The sequence below is a fragment of the Anopheles bellator genome, chromosome 1 (genome assembly GCF_943735745.2).
Source record: "Anopheles bellator chromosome 1, idAnoBellAS_SP24_06.2, whole genome shotgun sequence".
Classification (NCBI taxonomy): domain Eukaryota; kingdom Metazoa; phylum Arthropoda; class Insecta; order Diptera; family Culicidae; genus Anopheles; species Anopheles bellator.
Window position 1 is genome coordinate 314,296 of NC_071285.1, and position 22,245 is coordinate 336,540.

The window sequence follows — 22,245 nt, forward strand, 5'->3', positions numbered from 1 at the left end:
TGGATTTTGCAATCATGCGGAGGCCATATAAAAAAGAAAGTATACATGCAAAACATGATACGGCTGTCCGCTTTTTTGCAACCAGCTACAACCAGACACGTCTTGAGTCCGTCTTGATGATCGTTTTTTGATTTCATTTTCGATGGTCAACAAAATAAATAAGATCCAGAACCCACACTGTGAGTAAAACTGCGCGCATGCCACTTTCAAAGGTCAAACATGGGTGGATTGTGGAAAGACCCTACGCCAAGGGTCTCTTGATAATGGTCCGCCGAGCTGCAACCAAAATAGCTAGCAGGTTTGCTAACTGATAGTGGGGTGACCCGTTTCCGCCAGGATGACAAAGTTTAGACGACACAAAGCATCTGCCCTGTTAAGGGCAAAGGGTCTTCTGTGCACATAACGCGCTGATCTCAGCTATCAGTACAGTAATCATCAGCCCGTAATTTAGGTTATTCGTAAAGATGGAGTAATTTTAATCAATCAAATGTTTCTTGAGGATGACGACACAAAAGCACAGCTTCCACCGAGACAGGCTAACCTTTACGGGTTGCATATTTAAAGAAACACGATATTTTGAAGACGTAGACGAGAAATGGAAAAGAAGTTGAAGTAAATTTATAACATTTGATTTCAAGTACCAAATGAAATTCTGCATAAATTCAATCTTTTAAATTGAATATCGTCGCGCCGTTAGAAATTGGCAATCACTGTTGGAGCGCCCGACGGCAGAAAAAATTCTCGAGAACGATTCTCACTGCTCACTGTTCGCTGCTCACATTCGAGCGCACGAGTTCCGTGAGCTGCGGAGCTCACATTCAGTTGCTGCGCTTCGCTTTGTTATGCACGCTGCGCCGTGTTGTGTTGTTGACTGATTTCACCGGAAATATTAGTAGACCGATGCGATGTGATGTGCGGTTAACAGTGACAGATAGAATGTTCGACTGGTGGTTTCAGTGAAAAGAGGAAATTGTTCTGTGCAAAGTGTTTGCTGGTTAGAGAAACCTCGGAGAAAGCGACCCGGGAGGCCGGAAGGTAAGTCCGTGAGAGTGAGCAATCGCGGCCAGAAGTGAGCATCACGGGCAAAAGCGAAATCGCGCTGGCGCATTGCGCAACACACGTGAGCTCAGCTGTCACAACAAAAGCGCTCACCTCATGGTTGTGTTGTCATGGTTTTGTTTTGATTCTTGAATCGGCGCCAAATGTCAGAAAAATTTGTGAACAATTTTCCGTAAATTTAAGGAATTGCGAGGGTCACCACGATTCCGGTCGGAAGCGTAGGCCACTGTCGGATAGTTAGAACGTGCCTCTTTACAGTTTGTGTTGCGCCCAGTGTGAGAGCGATCGTCATGTCGTCGCACGATGTCGTGGCTTTGAACTTTCACGAATCGTGCCTCCGGATGTCGGATATCGATCTTCTGAAGGGACCGTACTGGCTAAACGACCAGCTCATTTCGTTCTACTTCGAATACCTGGAAAAGCGGGTGTTTGAAAACGAGTCCGACCTGCTTTTCGTCAGCCCGGAGGTTACGCAGTGCATCCGGATGGTGTCGCAGGAGGAGGTTTCCATCTTCCTGGGCCCGCTGCGAGCGGCCGAGCGAGCGTTTGTGTTTTTTGCCCTCAACGACAACGATCGGGCTGACCGGGCCGGCGGTACCCACTGGAGCCTGCTGGTGTTTTCGCGCCCCGAGCAAACCTTCTACCACTTCGATTCGTCGCGCAACGCCAACGGAGAGTATGCCCGCGGCTTGGTGGCGATTCTGAAGCGTGCCCTCTGCTGTCCGGAAGCTGCGATGCGAACGGGGGATTGCCTGCAGCAGAGTAACGGATACGATTGTGGCATACACGTGCTGTGCACGGTAGATGCCGTTACGAGACAGATTCGCAAAAGTGGATGCGTCGTGGGCGTCCGCAGTGCCCGGTACGATGTGATACGCGCCAAGCGAGAGGAACTGTTGGCCACAATCACCGAGCTTGGCGGACGAACTCACTAGCGGTGCGGATCTCTCTTGGCGTGGCCCACCCCGAGTCGACCGTGCCTGGACACACTAAAGAAATCTTCAAAATTCTTAGATTGATAGATCCCTGGTGGCTCCTCTCTTTATTGTACTCCAATCGGATTATAAATGGTTCGGTGTGTATGGTTCGCTTGTCTATCCCGTGTATAAAATATCTTAGCGTATTTTAGTAAAAAAAGAAACGAGAAAAATACATCTACCTACATGTTCTTGTTCGTTTTAATTGGAACAACCAACGTGCGGTGGTTCGTGTATCCTTCCCGAGGCGCCACGTGTTTAGGCCTTCACCTCAGGCGCAACCCAGCCACCGAAGGTACGCTCCAGTTCGCAGGCCACGGCAAGGCACAGTCGGTCCTGATTCACACCGCCAACCACCTGCAGCCCGATCGGTAGTCCTTCGCGACCCACGCCGAGCGGTACGGCCGTCGCCGGCAGACCCAGCACGTTGATGATGGCGGTGTAAGAAAAGTTGAGCGCCCGTATCAGCGGCTCGTTGTGGTACGGGGCCACGGTAGGGTGGGTTGGGTAGATGAACACTCCGTTCTCGCCGAGCATCTCTCGGAACTCGTTGGCCAGCTCGTTACGCTGCCGCACGTAGTAATGGTACGATTCCGAGCCGTACTGGACCCCACCGCGCTCGGTCAGGGCCGTCAGGATGCCGACGAGCGTGTGGCGCGATTGGTTCAGTGGCCACTTCAGCAGCTCGAGCCACGGGTTCACGGTTCCCTGCAGGTTCGCCAGCTGCGCGTCAAACCCAATCTTGGACGGTGTTTTCATGTTGGCGAACCAGATCGGTGCCGACTGGCGCAGCTTCTCCAGCGACACTTTCCGTACCTCCGCTTTCACCGTGGCCCGGAAATGAGCCATCACCTTTTCCATGGCATCACGGATGTCCAGATCGACGGGCGACACGAGGTGAGCGCCACCGTCGTTCGGTTGATAGAAGAACTTGACCTGCTTCAGATCGACGGGCTCGTCTAGGCGCAGTTTGGCCGCGTGCTCGTCGGCGATGATGCGCATCACCGGCTTCAGATCGGTAGCGTAGCGGCACATCGGGCCAATTCCTGTTCAATGAGCAAAAAGAAGGGTTCGGTGACATTTCCCTTAGTCCGAGTCGCTAACCTTACCCAGAAACGAGGTTTGCTCCTCGGACAGTGCCTCCGGGTACTGGCCCTCGTTCGAGACGACAAACTTGGACGGTTTATGGCCGAAGATGCCGTTGAAAAAGGCCGGCATACGGATCGACCCGCCAATGTCCGAACCGAGCCCGAACGGGGAGGCGGCCGCCGCCTGGATGCACCCTTCGCCTCCGCTCGAACCACCGACGATACGATTCGCGTCGTACGGGTTTCTCGAGCGCCCGTGAATTGTGTTCACGCTTTCCCACCTGCAACGAGTCAACGGGATGATTCCGAATTAAGAGCTCCACAGGGAGATGGCACAACTTGAAGCCGTTCGTTGGATCGCATTGTCAATTAAGACCCCAAGCGGTTGTCATCACACTTACCACATGCAGCACTCGGACACATTGGTCAGCGCAAACGGTATGGCGCCGGCCTGACGCATCAGCTCGATGGTGCGTGCATCTTTTTCTCCGCGAACGTTCCGCCGGTACCAAATGCCGGACGTGTGCAAAAGGCCTACGGGTGTGTGACGGAGAAGACACAGTGAAAATATCGAACCGGAATGGGAGGGCCTTAAGCCGCACTCGTCCGTCCCCACTTACCTTGCACCCGAATGCAGTCCTTGGTCGAGATCGGCACACCGAGGAATGGTTTTTCGCGTTCAAGTTGCTCCACGGTCATGGTGCCGGACGCGACCAGCTTATCGGCCCGTTCTGCATCCCGCAGCGCTTCCTCGAACCGCTCGTCGACCACGCAGTTCAGCAGTGGGTTCACCTCCTTGCACCGGTCGATAAAGGCTTGCGTCACTTCGACACTCGTCAGCTGGAAAGGTACACCAATTAGTTGTTTGCCAAGCGGGCCCGTGGCCGAGTGAGCCGCCGCACCTTTCGCGTCCGGATCTTGGCCGCCAGCGAGGTGGCCGATTCCATCAGTATCAGGTTCGTGATCGGCGGCATCTGCTTGCCATGCTCGCCGTAGATCGTTTGCGAGAGCCATCGGACGAGCAGGGCGAGGAACTTGTGGGCCACGTTCAGCACGGCTTTGAACAGCGAGCGCCGTCTGGCTGTCTTCGTTGCGGTTTCCATCTTCCTACCGTTGGCGTCCTTCCAACATGTGCCCAGCGATCGCAGAAATTCTTTGGCTTTGTGCTTCAACCGCTGCCGGCCTCCTTTCATATGGGGTCCGAGGGTACTGGAATGACGGGAAAGCAGCTCGGTTTAAGTGGTGCCAGTTCACGGGCGGGTCGGGGCACAATTGTGGCCAAAGCAGACGTGTTGTTTTAAGCGTCCATTTTGGTCACGAAACAGAAAACACGCGCACGCGGCGGCCAGTGTTGCACATGAACGACCTCTAGACTCTAGAGCAGTTCTCGTCTGCTAATAATAACATCGAATCGACTGAACGCGTTTGTGTTTGTGGCGATCCACAACACAATCCGGAACAGGGCCGGCGGATTCCGTGGGTAGCTGGAGCGTGACAAACGTCGTCGCCGCGGCGGCGATTGAGTGAATGAATTTCAACCACGAGGAAGGCCCTTCGTCGTCGGCCGTACGTAACGTGGTGTCAAAGCGCACACAAACAACGGTGGCGCACCGATACCGGTCGCCCTGGTTGGAAAAGTTCCAGCCTTTTCGATGGAGGCCGCAAAATGCCCAACTTTTGGTGCGTGCGGTGAAAGCCTTTACGAGGGTTGTCGGTCCGGTTTCCGGAGCCGGTTGGTACCGGGTCGTAATTTGATACCGCCCAGAAACCAACCTGGCGGCCATGCACGTTTCAGGGGGCTAAACATCATTTCGCTGTTTCGCTTTCCAGCGTTATGGTTCCCCAAATACTGGGGCCGTGTTTTGATAAGCCTTGCGCCCGGGGAGACGTTTTATGGTAAAGGGTTTTTGGAATCTCAAATTGAGCAGCAGCAGAACAGAACATCCCCTTCGTAGCGCTTCTGCTGGGAGGTGGCCACACTGTTACCAATCAATCGCGCTACGATATCTCCGCGATAAACCCTTTCACGTTCCGTTGCGTAATGTTGGACTTCGCTTTGTCGACCGGCAACAGAGCGCTTGGCAGAGCCATTATACAAACGCCAACACCCGGTCAGCCGGGGGGCTGCTTATCGGTAGTAAACATTGTACGATAACACGGCGAATATATATGTCCATTTTGACGGCGCAAATCACCGGGTGTGAAAACTAATGCTTCCATTGCAGGCCCATCATCGCACTTCGTTTGAAACGTGTTCTGGCGTAAGGAAAAAAGTGCAGTGCATTAACTGGCAATCGGTTTATCCGGCCCAATGGGCCACCGTATGGCAGACAGTGGGGCTGTGCGGTGACATCAGCAGACACACCGCTTATCAATCGTTCACATCTGACCCTCCGCTTAATGTGCCGGCAAAGCACCGTGTCGCAGCTTTAGATTGGAAGATAAAGAGCTGCCGTAGCCGGGACCGTATCGGGTTCACTCAGGCTGACAAGTCCTTCCGTATCGCAAATCTGCCGCGACGTGGTTCAAACTTCGAGCCACTTCGTTAGGCACTCGTTGGCGGACGGCGACGTGTTCTTCAGTGGACCATTGAGATTAATTAGTCCAAGTAGCGTGTGACGCACTCGTGCTCTTTGTCGCTGGACACGATCCATCTAGAACTGGGCCATCTATTAGATCGGTTATTTGATTGGCAGCGGAAGCCCTTGACGGGACCGCACTGACTAACACCAACGACGTGGCTCTTCTAGTCCCTTACTTTCCCTCTCTCTCTCTATCTGCGATGGAACGTCCAGATCGAAAGAGCATTCCTGCACGCTCCCTCGGTCCCTTTGTTGACCGGAGGGACATCAAATATTTACCATTACCCTGTTACTATTTTATCAAACGCTCGCCTAACGCCCCTTAGGGCAGCGTGACCTCCACCCCACCAAAACCCCGGGAGGGCGCTTTTCCAACCGTCCAATTCGCAGGTCGCGGGACCGCGTCGGAGCGCGGACCTTGGCGCGGCGGAGCATAAATTATCAGTTCCGGTTCAAGGTTTCGGTGCTTCAAGGTCATCACCAAAGATGTAGCCGGTCGCGCCCGGTGGCCACCACCATCTAGGCTCATCTTTCCAGTTGGAAGCAACAAGTAGCGGCCAGTGGGACTAGGAAATGCTATATTAAATCACCGTCTGGCTCACGAACCGGTTTTTGCACAACGTGTTCAGGTCGCTGCGAGCAACGAAAGCGATCATTATGGTCACATGCGCTAGCGAAGAAAACGAACTTTTGTGGACGACGGACAGCGCGACAACGGTGGCGAGGCGTTAATGACATGCCTCGCCTGCCTATGCCAATCCGAGAGTCGATCCACCTGCTGATCCGCCGGAGACTGCGGACTTGTGTTCGCTTCTGCTGATAGCGCATTGGGCCAGAGGCCTGTTTTAGTGACACCATTTCACTGATCGACACGACACATGTTTCTGCACGCATGCTGAATTTTCGCGGCCACCACCATACTTTTGTGTTTGTCTATCGCAATGCCAAACAAACAATGTTCCTATTAATAAACCCTCCAACCGCGGACACTAACCTGATGCACACGGAGTGTAATAAAACCGACGAACCGCACGTGTGGCTGTCGCAGCTTCTGCTTTGAGTTTATGAGTCACCGCTTTATGAATTACGCACGACGAAGCCGCACGGTGTATGAGTGCTTCAATCAATATAAAATATCACGGCGGACCCAGCGGAACTCTTCACGATCGTGTTGCGCGGCCGCCACTGTGCACAGTCACGATTTCCTCGGAGCGCGTAAGTCTCTGTTGCGTGAATAACGCTGTCAAACAGCTGGAGCGCTCGATGACAGGCGGTGAGTTCTCGTTTGACTCTGAAGTGAGTTCTGTAGCGCGAGTAGTGAGAAGTGAGCAAAGGTGAGATGTGAGATCTTTCATTCATCGAGGTTATAATTGCAGTTTGAATTCGTGATTGTTTGTTTACATTAATGGGCTTTTGACACACATATTAAAAAACATATTTGGCTCAAACAATAATGGATTTATTTTGTTCTATTTGCACAGACTTCGCCATGGAGAACGCCAATAGTCTGCAGCTACCGAAACCGGCGAAACCGGTGAAAAATGCCACAACATCTCCGCTTATTTCACCCGTCAAACAACCGACGCTGGGGACGAAAACATCATCAGGCTCTGCCACCGGTAAGTGGCGCACTTACCGAACACTTTTCCTACATTATGTAGGGAAATCATCATCATAAGACTATTCGTAAGGACCTTCAAACAAACGTGGAAACGTTACTCCTCTCTTCCTACAGTGTGTTCACCATGGAGCACATTTTTTTGTCAGTACCGTGGACGTCCTTTAAAAAAAAAAAACAATACGCGAACATACGTTTGGTACGGCAATTACGGAGGCCCTCGGACCTTTTGATCTTTGAGCTTTTGTTTCACGCACGTTGTCGAGCATTGTGGTCCGTTTAAATCTGGTTCTCTTTTCCTTTGGCTGGCTGGCAACGGAAGGAGTGAGTCTTTCCCGAACACAGAGAGAGAGGAAAATTCGCTAGCATGTGCAGCTCTTAGCTCACCGTTTCCCGATAGTTCCGCTTGGCCCGAAGAGCTTTCATTGATAAAACCTTAACCGTCAACGCGACTGGCAACAAAGAAAACAGCCTAAAAGCAAGGCAAAACAACAACAAAAAGTGAGGAGGAAAATGCTCTCACAACACGTGAGCGCACATTTTCTCACACGCGCGCCAAAACGATGCTCACTTTGTTTTTCTCGCTCTCCACTCGCCAGTTTTATCACATGGGTCAATAAGGAATTAGTCTAGCATATAGCTGTAACAAATTTGGTAACAGTTCAACTTAACGAAGTGTTTGATTTCACCATACCACCAATGAAAAAGACCAAAAGGCCACTTTGCCACTGTCTATCACACACTGCGATACGGCAAAGTGCCTGCAACTAAACTGAAAGGACAGAAAGGTGCCGTGGTAGAGTGTAACTTCACCACTTTTTGACCCACGCGCGAAAAAGCTCCAATGGTGGGAAAAAGCTTTCGACAACGTGTGCAGGCAGCCCAAATCGCTCAATTTCTCCGCGAGGCTTTTCTAGTGGCTGCACGACGCGGTCGGGTTCAGTTTTTCCGCCACCGGACGCCTGATAAGACGCGCCACGCCGTGCCGAAAAAGCGCGCCTTGTGGACGGGCCGCGGGCCATGGAAAATTGGTTTGGTGTTCGGTGGTGGTGGTGACATAATACGAGCGAGCGCCAGCGTGTAGTCAGCGCCTAGGGGGTTTGTTGTTATTGCCGACGGTTACTGTTGCTAATTTGATCGATTTGCCCAATTTCGAATTCATCGACGAGCGTCGGTCCGCCGGTCGAAGCGAAGAGTGTGTATTTTGTGAGTGTTTGTAGGACCGGCAGGCCCGGCCTGGACGCTAAGCAAAGGTCGGAAAGTGGCCGTGAAAAACAAACCCGCTTCTGCCAGCGCCAGTGGTTGATGTTTACTTCGAAATCGCAAGCATGCCGACGTTATTGAAATTCTTCTTTAGTTTTGCCGTCGTTTTCCACGTTTTAGTACGATTGACTGAGATGTGAAAAAAGAAAATGGAAAACGAGATAAACCGCTGTGAAAAGAGTCGCTGTTTAACATTTCCGCATCCGCCTGGGAATGTACCGGCAAAGCGGCGAAGACGAACATCTTCACCGAGCCGAATGTCCGGAGTGTAATTGAATTTCTTGACACTTGCCGCAACGGCTGCAACGAACTGCATCTCTGCAGTAGCACTCGGTTGCGCAGCATGGTTCACGGAAACCCCATTCGTTGATGTGATAGCATAAAGCACGAATGAACGTCAGACGACGGCTGTGTCACACTTTCTGGGCTGACGCAAGCGACCTGACGATCTGCGCTTTTCTATAAATCGTACTTTGTTTTATAGAGCAAAAAACTCGCTTCGAGCCGAATTATTTTTGCCACGAATCCTCCTTCCAACTGTGATGCCTTTTATGCCAGCAGCATAAAATGATACGTGGGTCACTAAAACCAACATACTTGCTGCAAATGATGCACCATTGCTAGTGCGAAGAATTGCGAATCGCTGAGAATTGGACTCCCTGCCTTGCCCTGGGTAGAAACCCCTGTGAGTAATGTTGCCCCGGAAAGTCGAATCATAGGCGCCCGGCAGGGCAACATATGGACGAACGTGTTGCTGAATACCGGTGCCAAAGTGGCACGTTTCGAACCGCTCATATTTCGGGTATGCTGGAAACCTGAAGTTTTTCTTTTTTATTGGTTGATGTGAAATCGCCCCAAACACGCGGAGGGACCCCTTCCGGGATCGAGGGGTCCCAGGGGAAGGATGAAGAATTTTCATCACCGTTTCTGAGGAGGACGCTGAAAAATGGCCCTCGGGTATCGAGCACATCGCACGTGATCCAGCCGACCGTCGTCACATTGAGAAAGTAATTGGGGAATTGATTGGTTTGGAATTGGTTTTCGGTGGCGAGAGGTCGCTTGGTGATAGCCCTGTACTCCATTGACATTCCGTGCAGACATTATTCTATGTAAGGGATGATGGAGCGCCCATGAATTTGCATAATGACTTTAGTTGTAACGGTAATTGGAAGCCCTGGCTAGTTGCTAGGTGCTGGCTGGCCAAAACTAAAGCCTTGCCAAAAACGTAACACACTGAAGACGACGGTAGCGACGGTACGCCTACTTAGTAACCGTAACTGAAGCGTGTACCAAACTTAGTTTCCTACATGCCTGACAGTTGCAGCCAACACCGCGGGCTGCTCTAAATCCACGGTGCATAATTTAATATTCCAAAAACTTCTGACGCCACGTCGAACTCGATTAATTAGCTCAACGGTTAGAGGGCGAAAGCGGCAAGTTATAGTGCCGGTAGCGGCTTTGTTAGTTCTCGACGCGACACACTGAAGTTGTGCAAACCGCCTGCCTGTCGCGGATCTAGCAACCACTGGAAATTGAGTTACATTTCAGTTGCAAAAGTGTTGTAGACCGCGGCAGCATCTGAAGTGATCCTGAAGGTCATTAGAACTGAAAAGCGGTCTAAATTAACAACGGAAGCTCGTTAAAGAAGATATCCGACGGTGAATTTGACCAGGAACAAAACAACTCGTACAATCGGATACCAGCACCCGGACCACATTCCGATCACCGTAAGGCTTGGCGCTAGGCAGTACAGCAAGAGTTTGCTTCTGATCCGTGATTTTTCGGGTTTTCCGTATTTTAATGCCATTCAGCCGAATAGCTGGAAGGCCTTTCCGACAGGGCTTACCCTGTGAATTGCTCCTGGTCAACGTATCTTCGTAGAGATAAGTGTCCCGCTTGCTAGTGAACAGCAGAAGAGTTTCTTGGCTTATTTCTAGTAAAAGCCTTTTACGCTTGGGCCAGGAAGTGTTAATCTCAGCGAGGAATATGTGAAACCGGGGAGCAGCTCTGACCACTCTGCTTACCCTCTGCTTTCCAGAGGCAATTGTAACTTCGTAGCTAATCCTGCTTGCTGACAAGAGTCCCCACCAGAGGGCATCCTGGGCTCGCGTTCACACGGATGTAGGCAGATATCGGTCCTACAAGGCGTAAACCATGTAACTGCAAGCGAAAGAGTTAGTGTTTAGTCATGGCGGTGGTGCTTTTCTGCCGGAAACAGAACACTCCCGTCGGTCCACCAATCCGTTCCCTCTGATGCCGTGCGCTGGAGACGTGTACGGTGCCGTGCGTCAGAAAAAGTGTTCCCATCGCTGCTGTCGGTATGGTTCGCACCATCTGTACCAGCATCACCAGCATTTCACCGTGCGCCGGTCCTGCGTAGTGCCAGCGCCGTGTCAGTGTCAACACGTACCTGGCGGTGAACCTGACGGCGGCCACCATCTGAAGCCATCGGCTGTGCTAGTGGCTGTGGTACCGTGTCGGTCGATAGTGGAAGTGAAACCGTGCCACCGGCCCAACAACTACGAGGACGGTCGAAGCTCCAATCAGCGCATGATGAACTTCTGCGGTTGGCTGCGGGTCTTCCGACGAAAGGGAAAACAAGTCGGCGTCGAGAGCGGCGATCCTGACCCGGGCGCGGAAGTGTCGGAAGACGCTCGCAAAACGAGCGGAAAACGTGCCACTAATGGACGCTCCGGGTGGGGATGGAAAATTAAAAGTACCGCCACCAAGCAGGGCGGCGGCCCCCGGACCGCTGGGAAACCGGAAAGGGTCCCAGCTTCCGAAACTGGCAGTGGCGAGGGCGGCGTCGTCTCCAAACCGGCAGCAGGCGACGTCAAAGCGGGAGTGTCTTCGGGTGCCGAGCAGGAAAAGGAATCCGTCGCCACCGACGGTGCTGCCCCGGAGGATGAAGGTGAGTTTCGTGCCGTCGTCATCTCCGCTCCGCTAATGTGGTCTTCGGTAGTACTACGCCTCGTGTGGGTCCGCTCAAGAGATCCTGAACTGGAATGGTCCGAGTGGTCCGCTCCTCGACGAAGATTGATTATCCGCCCTTTTTGACCCCACCCGGATGAAGGAAAACGTGTCCGAACGGTCGAATAACTTGGAAAGTGGGTCCGAATTGCTTGCACGAAGAAGTTCCTGCCCCAAGTTGCTTCCGGCGCGTGAGGTCAGTACCGCTATCAAGTTCTCGATCGGGTCGGTCGATTGACCGTCGGAGGTTTATAAAGTGGTCGATAATCGAGTGATCGAAAATGTGCCATTCCGCCGAGGATAGCGGATACCAACTTGTACCTTTTGATCGAGAAAGTTGGGTGTTTCCTTAACGGCCGTTTTGCTTGTCCGGTTTGCTATCCCGGATCCAGCTACCTGGTGCGATGCTTTGTGTATCGCATCACAAATTGGGAACCATTTATCATGAGTTTCTCCAAGTTTTATTGCTGAGAGCTGAAACTGAGGCTCAAGATAAATGGCATTAGGGATAGAGTGGATTAAAATCGTGCCGGTCGTTTCAATTTAAAAGTCTAATCTATTTCGAAATATTGTCGGGGTCTTTATCATAAGTATTGGCCGTTTTCGCCCCCTTTGGTTTTAGCGCCCTGAGCGTGTTTTCACTTAAAAGACGACCTGTTTGCTTCATTGACTTCTCCACATTCACACCGAGCGTATCGCAGAATCAATGGCACATCCTTAACCTTGACCCTGCTTGACCGAGCCCGTTTCCGCTTCCGCTCCGCTGTGGTCCGTTCCGTTCAAAAATCAGCATAAAGCTGGTCGGCCTGTTGGCCCACACTGTGGCGGCCACCCTTAATGTGTCATCCAGGTCCACCCACTACCCACTACGGGGTTCGTCGGTGACGATGCAACTAATCTGCCCCGGCTCCGGCCGCCCGCTGCCACCGCAGGAAATTTAGGTCGACGGTACGAAGCATACGGCTAATAATGGCCTGCAGCCAGCCACGCTCTACCAGGGCCATCATTAGAAATTTCATCTCACATACGCCAGCCGGCGAGCCATGCTGTGGTTTAGTAATCCAGTGACATGTATTGATTATTTTACATTTATTTATCCTGTCGGCTGTAGTTTGTTGAAAGTGCTGACCAGGCCCCGGGGCAGCACGAATCTCCGACTGGAGGACAGCAGGTCGATGGAACTTGAAGTTGCACGTCTTTTGAATATGTTGGTGGTCAAACGCTGTAAAGCTGTAAATGTTTGCACAATAGATTATTACAATTTTACATCAAATATTGATCGCGTGAACTTAAATATTTATAAAACAGTTAAGCCTAACGCTTACTTAACATAGTTGAAAAGAATGGTTGAATCTAATGTAAATCATAGTCTATTACTGACATTACTTATTATCCTTTTGGCTTGATGATATTTTGGTCCATTGGCACGAGCCGACCGGTCACCCGAACGGGTAGTTGTTTTCGGCAGAAAGTTGTATAGAAAGACAATATTTGCTATTTATCTACGTGCACGCTTTCACGCGCCATTTTCGGGTTCGGGTTGGCTGCACGTTTGATGTGTGCACCCCCAGACGATGGGGTCCGCTTGACTGATGCTTGGTGAGGAAGTTCCACGAAATCCTCAGACGTGGCTGCGACCTCGGCAGCATCATCACCGTCAGACGTTACTGCCGATGTGATGTGGCCCTTTACGGGGACGCTACACAGAATTATGCTTTCACACTTCTGTGGGTCCGCTGTGTGAGGACTGGCAAGCGTGCCTTGGCGTAGTCTTAATGTCGTTCGCCTAATGATGATGGACTTTTGCTATTAGCGTTCGACACGTATCGCATCATAATCGTAGCATAACGTAAACATCGCCTCCGAACGTGTCACTCTCAGTGCGGGGCCCTTGAGTTCCTTCCAGAATCGCAGTCCTCCGCGGTTCGCGGTCCAGGATGCGAGAAGACATAAATATTGAGACCCGGAGTTCTCGCGAAGTGTTACCGAAAGCATTTCGTTGCCTCATCCATTTTCATGAACACTTTTCAGATGTTTTCTCAACACTCATCCGGTTTGTCGGTGGTTGTCTTGCGTCAAATGAACCGTTCAGCCATTTATGTGCCTTCAAAATTGTATTTCCTGCTTAGCCTTCCGGAGAATATGTATGTTGGCCGGATTGCGTGCGATTTTCTTCGGTTCGGCTCTTCTCGAGCCCGCCAAGAACTTTTATGGCACGCAACAGTACGCCCGGTAACCGGATATTGCTGTTCGATGGCTGACGGCTCCGTCAGATCGTTAGCGTGGTTCGCAATGCTCGCTGGTTTCGCTGATGGTGCTGAAGATGAAAGGCAAAGGCACATAGGGGCCTTTTATCACCCAACACGCCCCGGCCCATTCGGTATACACTGAATATTAATGTGCCCTGCGAGAGCGCGAAGATGCAGGAACTTCCTAGCCACGCAGACACAATGCGCGGCGGAAGAGTGTGATGAAAGTCCGTCACGATCGTGTGTATTGGAAATGTAATAAAACAAACCAAATATCGAATAATGGCCACCGAACCGGGCGGGTATAGTGCGGATTGCGGTAATTTCATTATCCGCTTAGGCCTCACACATGTTGCAGCAGTGGCTTCATGTCCTGCTTTAACATTTTGTTTCGTTTTAAAGATACTTTAAACCGATGAGGCCACGGGCAAATCTCCGGCTGTTTTGGTCGTGTTAGAAGAATCAAACATAAATTTTAACTATAACCTTTCCATCCAAGGAGAGGAGGAGCCGAGAGAATTCCTAAACAACTTAAACTAAGGTAACAGTGGAAGGTCCGAGCTGTACACTGTTGATATAGTCATCGAATAATTGCTCGGATACAAGACATAAGTCTCAGACAAGCCATTTTACATTACCTAGTTCCAGTTTTTCTTTTTTGATTCGGTTGCATATCTATCGCTACAGTTCCTTTACGATGGTTAAATATTGCCTGAGCTTGGCTATTTGGTATAAAATGTACTGACTCAAAGCAAACTCAAACATCGCCAAAGTCCCATCAATGTGTTCCAAATTCAAATGTACCCCAACTTTGAGCCATTAAGCATCGCTCCGCTTTGCTTTGCAACTTTGTCTCCGATTGTCCTCGAATGCAGACTCCTTTCACTCAGGCTCGGATGCGCATCCACATTATCATATCAAAGGAACGTCCTGTCCATTGGAAGCGAAGGGACCATAAAGGATCACATTCGGACAAAACGAAACACACACTCTAATCGATAATGGCACCGGGGGTCGGAGTGCAGAGCGCCCCGAAAGGACCATCAACAAACCTCGGAACTCCTAGGAACACACCCTGGCACACCAAACACGCCTCACGGATCCTGACGGCCAAAAATAGAAATCACTTTATTATCGCTCGTTTCCATTCATAATCCTGCTTTTCCTATGTTTCTGGCCGAGCTTCGCGGAGCCCTTCGGGTGGCTGCCAGGGCTGGAACGAAAAACAAAAAGACGGACCACATTTTTTTAAAGGCAAACCAACGTGTGGTTTATGGTTGTTCCTTCTCTTCCACGTCTCCACGTTTCGTACGGCCATTTGGAACACATAATTTTAGCGTGCTCCACGAACTTACTCTCGTGACGCCACGCTGTCCTGGGTGAGTGGTCGAAAAAGTCAGGCTGCGAGTTCCTGGCGACGGCCCTGACATCGCGATGGCCGGGGACGACCGCAATTACCGCCAGATTTATGGTAATGGTTGGCGGCGACGAGCGGGTTCAGGGTCCCACGACAAGGAAGCCTGCAATTACACGCCGCTTTCTTCCGGGTTACGCAACGCCGGATCGGCCTACGGGATCAGCTGTTTCGTTGCGAGAGAGACACATTTCGCAGGGAGCATCGGAGACGGTAAAGGATTGAAATCGCCCATTTAGCCCGCCGCTGGGCCCCCAAGAAGTAATTTCGTCCACTCAAGGGGGCTTTGGCGTGCTTTCTTGGAACGCCTGGAGGACGGAACGTTGCTTCGTGCTGACGAGCGCAGCCCCTGGTGCGTAATCAGCGTAGTGATCAAGAAAGTGGTTTACTTTGTGGGGTCGTTGCGGATACCAGCTAACAGCCCAAATAAATAAAAACATGCTGATGGGTAATAGGTAGTCTCTGGTCGGATTTTCTACATGTTTTCGAGTGGCTTACGACAAACCTTTGGACTTAGAATAGTTTCTGTTTATTCGATGGCAACGATATCCTGTCACGATTTGAGACGGAAACTATGCTTGGGGAAATGTTTTCGAATCGCAGTCTGTATTCATCATACAAAAATATTTACAAGAAGACGAAACCAGAATTTAGTTACAAGAAAACATAACAATGGCCGGTTCGTGGCATGTCCTGTACGAATTGCCTACGGTGAATGGTCGGCCCACATTTTGTGCTCCCGCAGCATATTCTCTCGAACTCCTAAATCATAACCTCCCCACGTTTATAGGCACGCCATTGGCCATGTTCTATTTCCGTTGGGCAAAATTCATCTATTGGGATGCGCCCAATAGAGTGGCCAGCCACAGTTCTGTGCCCACTGCCAGCCGCTGGCTGTCGGCTCCGTTTTTGCATGATTTGCAGTGTCGCTGGTTGGCGCCAACGGAAATTTTTGTCGTAAAAGACATCCAAACGGCGGAACAGAGTCATGAAGCATGGAAATAAAAAAAGGCCCGTCCCACGTCGTCGACCAGAATCAGCCTCCTTTGTGGCCCGGGGGGCTTGGGATCAACTCTGGGACACTCTGTGTATATGTGTGTGCATATTATTGCAAATGCGAATACGATCCGACCGACGAGTAGAAAGCTAGACCGTGCGCCTCTTGAGTAGTCGAGAGTGACGTGACACGAAACAAAATATAAATAACAAGCCGGCGGAAAGCAAAAGTCCGCCACCGAAACGGCCGTCAGCCACCAGGACTGATTTCCTTTTTTCACCCGCTCTCTTTGCGCTTCTGACTACGGAAGCGGTTCTAACGATGTGTTTGGATGTTGCTCTACCTTCTTGTTTGGATTTTTTAAAAGCATTCTGCCTCAGTACACACAATGGCCCATTCGCCTGCGAGCCGCGGCCCGCCTTGCGGTCCCGGAGAGACTGGAGTTGGGAAATTTGATATTGTTCTTTGCCCAACGATGACTTCATGTCCTAATGACTGTACGGGTGGTGCTGCGGAACAACACACATACCAGAAAAAATTGGTATCCGAATTTGAACTGTATGTTGCCGCAGAATAACCGGCCAGCATCGTGCAATCAAACAGACTAAAATGGCTGTTAGCTCCTTTCCTCCGGGTCGTAGACCGAATGTCGGCTACGATTTGGTATTTAAATAATTGGAGTTTGCCAACTTCAAAGGCTGGGAGAGTTGCATTATTACTGGCGATTTAGAGTCTTTGTTCCTTATTCTTAGTATAGAATTTTATTTAAAAAAGCACATAGCTGCAGTTTCCAGATATCTTTTGAATTTCAGAAAAAGTTATTGAAAATAAGATATCGACTGAAATCGAAACCTATGCTAGAGAATAAGCATTAGAAAATAGTTATGGATTTAAGTTAACACTCGAATTAACACGTTTTTGATAAAATAATATCTCTCCGTAGATAGTTATCTGGTCAATAATCCACTCACGTAGGGTTCCAGAATGGGTAGCCAGTCAAGTAGTTGTGCAAATCTTTTGAACGTTCAAAGAAGATTGAATGATTGGAAAATAGAATTCTGAAAATCTTTCGCAAAAGAAATGTTTATTCAGTTAATGTGATTATGTTACATAATTCAGCTAGACTACACTTTTAAAATGATAGGATTTAATCTGAGCCACAAATCCTATTGATCTTCAACAACATCCGCGAAGGGCGATTACTTCCTAGAAGGTCACTGACGGACAAGCCCGTCCAAAAATGAACCCATCAATCAGATCAGATGATTAGACCAGACTTCGAACAAAAAATGTGATCGGATTCACTTCAATCCCGAGCCGAGAGTCATGTTATTGAATAGTTTCGCAGCTTATTTACGGTGAATTGGGTGACATTTTTATTTTTCTCGCAACTGTCTGCCCAAAATGGTTTGTGCCCATCCTTTCACGATGCCAAGCTTCCGTCCTGCGGCGCGTCCAAAGTAATAGCTGTATCATTTCTCTGCTCGCCAGGTTTTCGTGCTTTCAACACGGCCACTTCCCCGTTCGTCAATCCTTCTCCTAAAGGATTTTTCCGTTCAACAAACGAAGAATTCCAAGCTCAGGTTGAACCCTTGTCGCCGGCCGGCAGGATGATGTGGCTCCCATGACACCAACCCGGGAGAGGCTTCAGAGATGAAATATTTGCTCAATCAAATCAGATTTTCCGCTTGCTGGGGCCTGCTCGAGGGTAATGGCGTCGTTTTTATCGTGAAAATGGATACCGGTGGGTGCATGTGTGAAACCCTCGGTTTCTGCGGTTCTTTTCACACGTCAGCCTTCCCTACTCCAGGGCACGGTTCGGAACGAACCGTTCTTCTCCGATTTTTTCCCCGCTGGTTCACTCCTGGCGATTACTTTTTTGAAACTCTCACTTCGGTTACGTTATATGCGCATTCGAAAGAAACGGTGTTTCCCTTTTTTTGCGCTGGCATAATTCAATCTGAAGTGCCAGGTCCTTTGGGTTTTTACGAAACACAAACAGGAGCGAAGGGATCGTCCAGTCATTTTCGCTTTGTTCGTTTGATGATCGTTCGTTCCGTTCAGCCGGAATTACATAATGTACACAAATTCCCTGTGTTGCACCGCCAATGGCAAAGCCTTTCGCTGCCGGCTAAGTCCCGTGAACCGCACATAAAAATATACGAAAATGGTTACACAAACGGATCACCTAGCGGAAGATGCGCCTCATCATATGCTTAGTTGGGCATTTTTGGGTGGCGCAAAAACTGCTGCTCCACCGAGAGGGAAAACAATACCCACCGAAGCTTGATCGAGCCAAACACATTAACGTTAATTAACTGTTTCCGCTGTAGGGATGTTTCGTTTTCGGTACACCGAAAGCGAAGTGCTTATCGTTTTGCACCGCTCACGGTGAAAAAGCAATTAATTAAAAGTCTTTCACTCACGCCAAAGGTGCCGAGGACAAGGTTCGCCGGGAAATCGACAGGATGTGTGAATAGTGGGTCGGAATGGTGGGATTTCCGTGGACTTCGTGGCTCACGCAATTTGGACGCCTTTGGCAATATTTTGCCTGTCTATGTTATTCAACGAAGCAGAAAAAGCCATTAAGCGTACGCTGTTTTTATTACTTGATTGCTTCTTCATTTGACGGGAGTTGATGGTCGCTCTGCTGATGCTTAATATTTGATACATGATTTAATAAAACTTTAAAGTTTATCACAGGATTAGATAACTTTTAGACAGCAATTATACGCATTTTTGTGGATTTATGCATTATAGCATTATGCTTTAGATGTTGCGATACGTTTACGATACTTTTCATCTTTCACAGTAAAATAAAATTCGATACTAAAGCCGATATTTTTCTGCAACCCGTGTAGCGCTGTCCGTTCTACGCTTCCCGAAATAGGAAAATGCGGTTGGCTGGTGTTCGGTCTGGTGTAAAATTTGCTTCCATTTACGTTCCCTCATGTCATACAGGGACATTTTACGCCGTTACCTTGCCTTTGGGTTTCCCACATTGGCCGTAGTTTCCTGACGGCTGGTTGCGAAAACTCTATCAAGTCAGTAAAGGTAGAGTTCACCGTCCGCAGCGAAGACCATTCTCCTCCGTTCCGTGCTGGGAAACCGTTGTCCTAGTGTCCCGTCGCTGTTGAGTGAGGTTGAGCAAAGTTTGTTCCATTGATAACCGGAAACATGACTCAATAAAGTGTTGCCCTTGTTTCGAAGCATCTTAAGAAACTTACCCCCCAAAGGCAGGAACGTGCAGGCCCAACGTGGTTCCTGGAAGCTAATCATACTTTGCAGCGTTCTGCAACTGACATCATTCCACCGACCGTGAAATGAAATGGACCCGTACGGTTCGTGCGTCATCCTTTAGAACTTGGTTTGAGAATTAAATCGTGCAGAAACTCTCCGTTTTTGCAATCTGATGGAATACAGAGCGAATTTTTGAGACTTAATTATGTTTGAGGCTGCTTTGTAAAACTTTCTCTAAGGGTATTGATTCCGGTGCAATCACTGAGCATTAAACCGAACACCAAATATTTCGTGTTAAGTAGCTACGAAAGTTAAGGTTGTTTCCATTTACATACTTTTCTTCTGACAAAATGTGTTCACAGTTTGAAACTTCGCCGTGAGTCTTAATCCGTTGGAAAGAACTGCCGCAAGCACTGTGCAGCATAATACGTACGTAATTAGTACGCTGAATTCAAAAGCAACCGAGAAGGATGTGATAACGAGCGGCGAACAACTCATTAGCAGCGCTTTTATTGTAGGCACCCAGTTTGAGCAACTTTTCACAACACCCCCCTCGTTCATCAGTATGAATAATTTCGTTTCACGATTGTTCCGAGATTTTTACAGCCGTTATCAACCGCCACACGAACAACAACCACACGCGGAAAGTTGGTTGCCATCGTCAAGGGGCCAGCAATCTCCTGTATCTGTGTGTTGGAAGTCAGGAGGGCGAACGCATGTCACACTTTTTGCTATATTATTCTGTAACCGAACAAACTTGTCGTAATTGCTAAAGAAGAAACTGCACTGTGCTGTGTTTGGTTCAGTGTTCATCCTGCAGGAGTCTTTCCCGTATGGCAGTAAAAAAACTAAATTTACAACGTGGTATATTTGGGTTACATTTTGGGATTCGGGACAAAGGATAAAATATGGCGTCTGGTCGTTCAGTCCCGTCGTGGTAATTGCATCATAAATAAATGAAGTTTCGAGCCCATATTAATGCTCCCCGTATATGCCCGGGCCCCATAAACCGGACACATCATTCTCGCATGGGCCACGCCGTTCGCGCATACTTTCGCGTGGTACTTGGAACGGGGGTCCCAGTCAAGCACGTTCATAAATAACGCATCAGACAAAGCGACAATCAGCCAGAAATAGCCCATCAGTCGATCGTGAGTTGATGAACTTTTTTTCTCGATAGAAAAAGGATCGCTGGCATGTGTGGCGTAGGCCATAGAGTGGTCTTTAATCGCCTCACAGTTCATATCATGACTGGTACCTTGGACAATATGTTTTCCGTGGTGATTTATCACGATGGCCACATGATGTTTTTGGGGCTTGTTCGAGCATCACCGTGAAGTGACTGTTCACGGTGATAGATAGCATCATGGATCTGGTTTATGGTTGTGTCGATAGCATCCTCCTTGCGATTCAACCATATTTTCGAAAGCTACAAAGCCAATGAAACACATAATAAACAAATGCGTTTGGATAGAGTAATGGTTGATTAACATGTTTATGCCAGTTGTTTAAAACAAAAGTTAATGTTTGAGTGAAACTTCCCAAAAGGTATCCATAACACTCTTAATTATCTCACCGTTTCGTTTAATAAAATTTTCCTATTAACAGTGTGCGCCTTCCAGTTGTGTTCTCGCTGTCAAAAGTGTAGTTATTTAAACTCTTTGCCGATTTTCATTGTGACCGCCGTACCGTCCCGAGTGCCGTCCCAAACAGGAGAAAAATGAACAGATTGTTGTTAATGAAACAATCAACCTTTGGAACGAATCAATTTGCAACCCATCACCGGAAAGTGTCAAAGCCAGAAGCCGTGCCCGTACCGGGAAAACGGTAGCTCACACTTTACACGGCGGATCACGGAAGGTGCTAGGGCATGTAAAAAAACCGTTTCTCCGAAGGCCAAGGACTGTATTTAAGAAAACAAACAATTCGCGACCCTTCCAGCCGTCGGCGGAGATGAATCGGCAATGAACCGAATCGATCCCAGACTTGGCAGGGACTCGTCCGTCGTGTTTGGGCTTTGAAACACACACGAACAATGGTTGACCTCGAAAGGAATTCGGTACCAAACAAGGGACGCATCCCATAAAAGGACCTTCAGTGGGATCCAAGAGCTCCAAGAGCCCGAACGCCCCGAACAAGTAATGTCCAGCGATTTTGTCGCTTTCGTTGTATTTAGTTCCACACTTACGACCTCTTCTTTACTGGCACTTCCGGTTCCGCATAAGAAACGGGGTTAAATTTCAAAACCCGTTTCTCTGTGCTGGAGTTCTGAGCTCTTCCGGTGAGTGGGGAAAGCGATGATAAACCCACTTCTGGTGTCTGCGCGTAGAGAAACACTTCACTTTCGTTCGCTCGCGTTAACAGCAGCGAAAAGGATTTGGATCCGGGTTGATACCGGGTCTTCTTTGTGCTCCAGTCCGAGCCAAGTTGTTGGGGAAAGGATTTCTGCTGTAGCAGAGCAGTTTTGGCATCAGACTCCACTTCTCACGGGCTTTGCATCTGCGAAGAATGGTTCCTTGCTGGGCACCTTTTGCAGTGAATCGGAAATGGTGCACCATTGTGTGCCGGTTCCGGAAGCGTGTTTCTACTGCAAACGAAAACCGGATCCTCCAACGCCTTTGACACTCGAGTGACTAAACATTATGTGCGACGGCAGAAGGGACCCCAAAATTCGAGCTCAATTTGGTTCGAGAGGTCTTGCCGAAGAGTGTAGAAATGTTTACTTTGCTTAGTTTTCGCTCTGCCTACTGTGTTGGCATAGCTTAAGCCACGAAGGCGTAGAAAGCAT

General features: G+C 49.4%; 3 protein-coding genes across 3 annotated transcripts in view; 2 read left to right on the top strand and 1 right to left on the bottom strand.

The window, feature by feature from the left end:
• The first annotated feature begins 905 nt into the window (after positions 1-905).
• Positions 906-22,245, top strand: part of LOC131205790 (cytochrome b5 reductase 4) — a 32,614-nt gene continuing 11,274 nt past the window's right edge. Inside the window, exons 1-2 of the mRNA XM_058198043.1 lie at positions 906-1,035; positions 7,188-7,325. Coding sequence (XP_058054026.1) covers positions 7,196-7,325 — 130 coding nt within the window. The 5' untranslated portion in view covers positions 906-1,035; positions 7,188-7,195. The remainder of the gene's footprint in view (positions 1,036-7,187; positions 7,326-22,245) is intronic.
• Positions 1,200-2,221, top strand: LOC131205792 (sentrin-specific protease 8). Its single transcript, XM_058198045.1, has one exon. It carries the CDS (start codon positions 1,350-1,352, stop codon positions 1,992-1,994), a length of 645 nt encoding a protein of 214 aa, XP_058054028.1. The 5' UTR covers positions 1,200-1,349; the 3' UTR covers positions 1,995-2,221.
• Positions 2,073-6,877, bottom strand: LOC131205791 (fatty-acid amide hydrolase 2-B). The gene is made up of 6 exons (XM_058198044.1): positions 6,701-6,877; positions 4,027-4,333; positions 3,745-3,964; positions 3,526-3,658; positions 3,146-3,405; positions 2,073-3,082 (listed from the first exon to the last, which is right to left on the bottom strand). Exons 2-6 carry the CDS (start codon positions 4,315-4,317, stop codon positions 2,295-2,297), a joined length of 1,692 nt encoding a protein of 563 aa, XP_058054027.1. The 5' UTR covers positions 4,318-4,333; positions 6,701-6,877; the 3' UTR covers positions 2,073-2,294.

Excerpts from the sequence above, each read along its gene's own strand:
- LOC131205792 (XM_058198045.1), top strand. The coding sequence starts at position 1,350 with ATGTCGTCGCACGATGTCGTGGCTTTGAACTTTCACGAATCGTGCCTC.
- LOC131205791 (XM_058198044.1), bottom strand. The coding sequence starts at position 4,317 with ATGAAAGGAGGCCGGCAGCGGTTGAAGCACAAAGCCAAAGAATTTCTG. Across the intron at positions 3,659-3,744 it reads GGACTGCATTCGGGTGCAAG|GCCTTTTGCACACGTCCGGC; the intron begins GTAAGTGGGGAC and ends ACACACCCGTAG. Across the intron at positions 3,083-3,145 it reads GGAGCAAACCTCGTTTCTGG|GAATTGGCCCGATGTGCCGC; the intron begins GTAAGGTTAGCG and ends CTCATTGAACAG.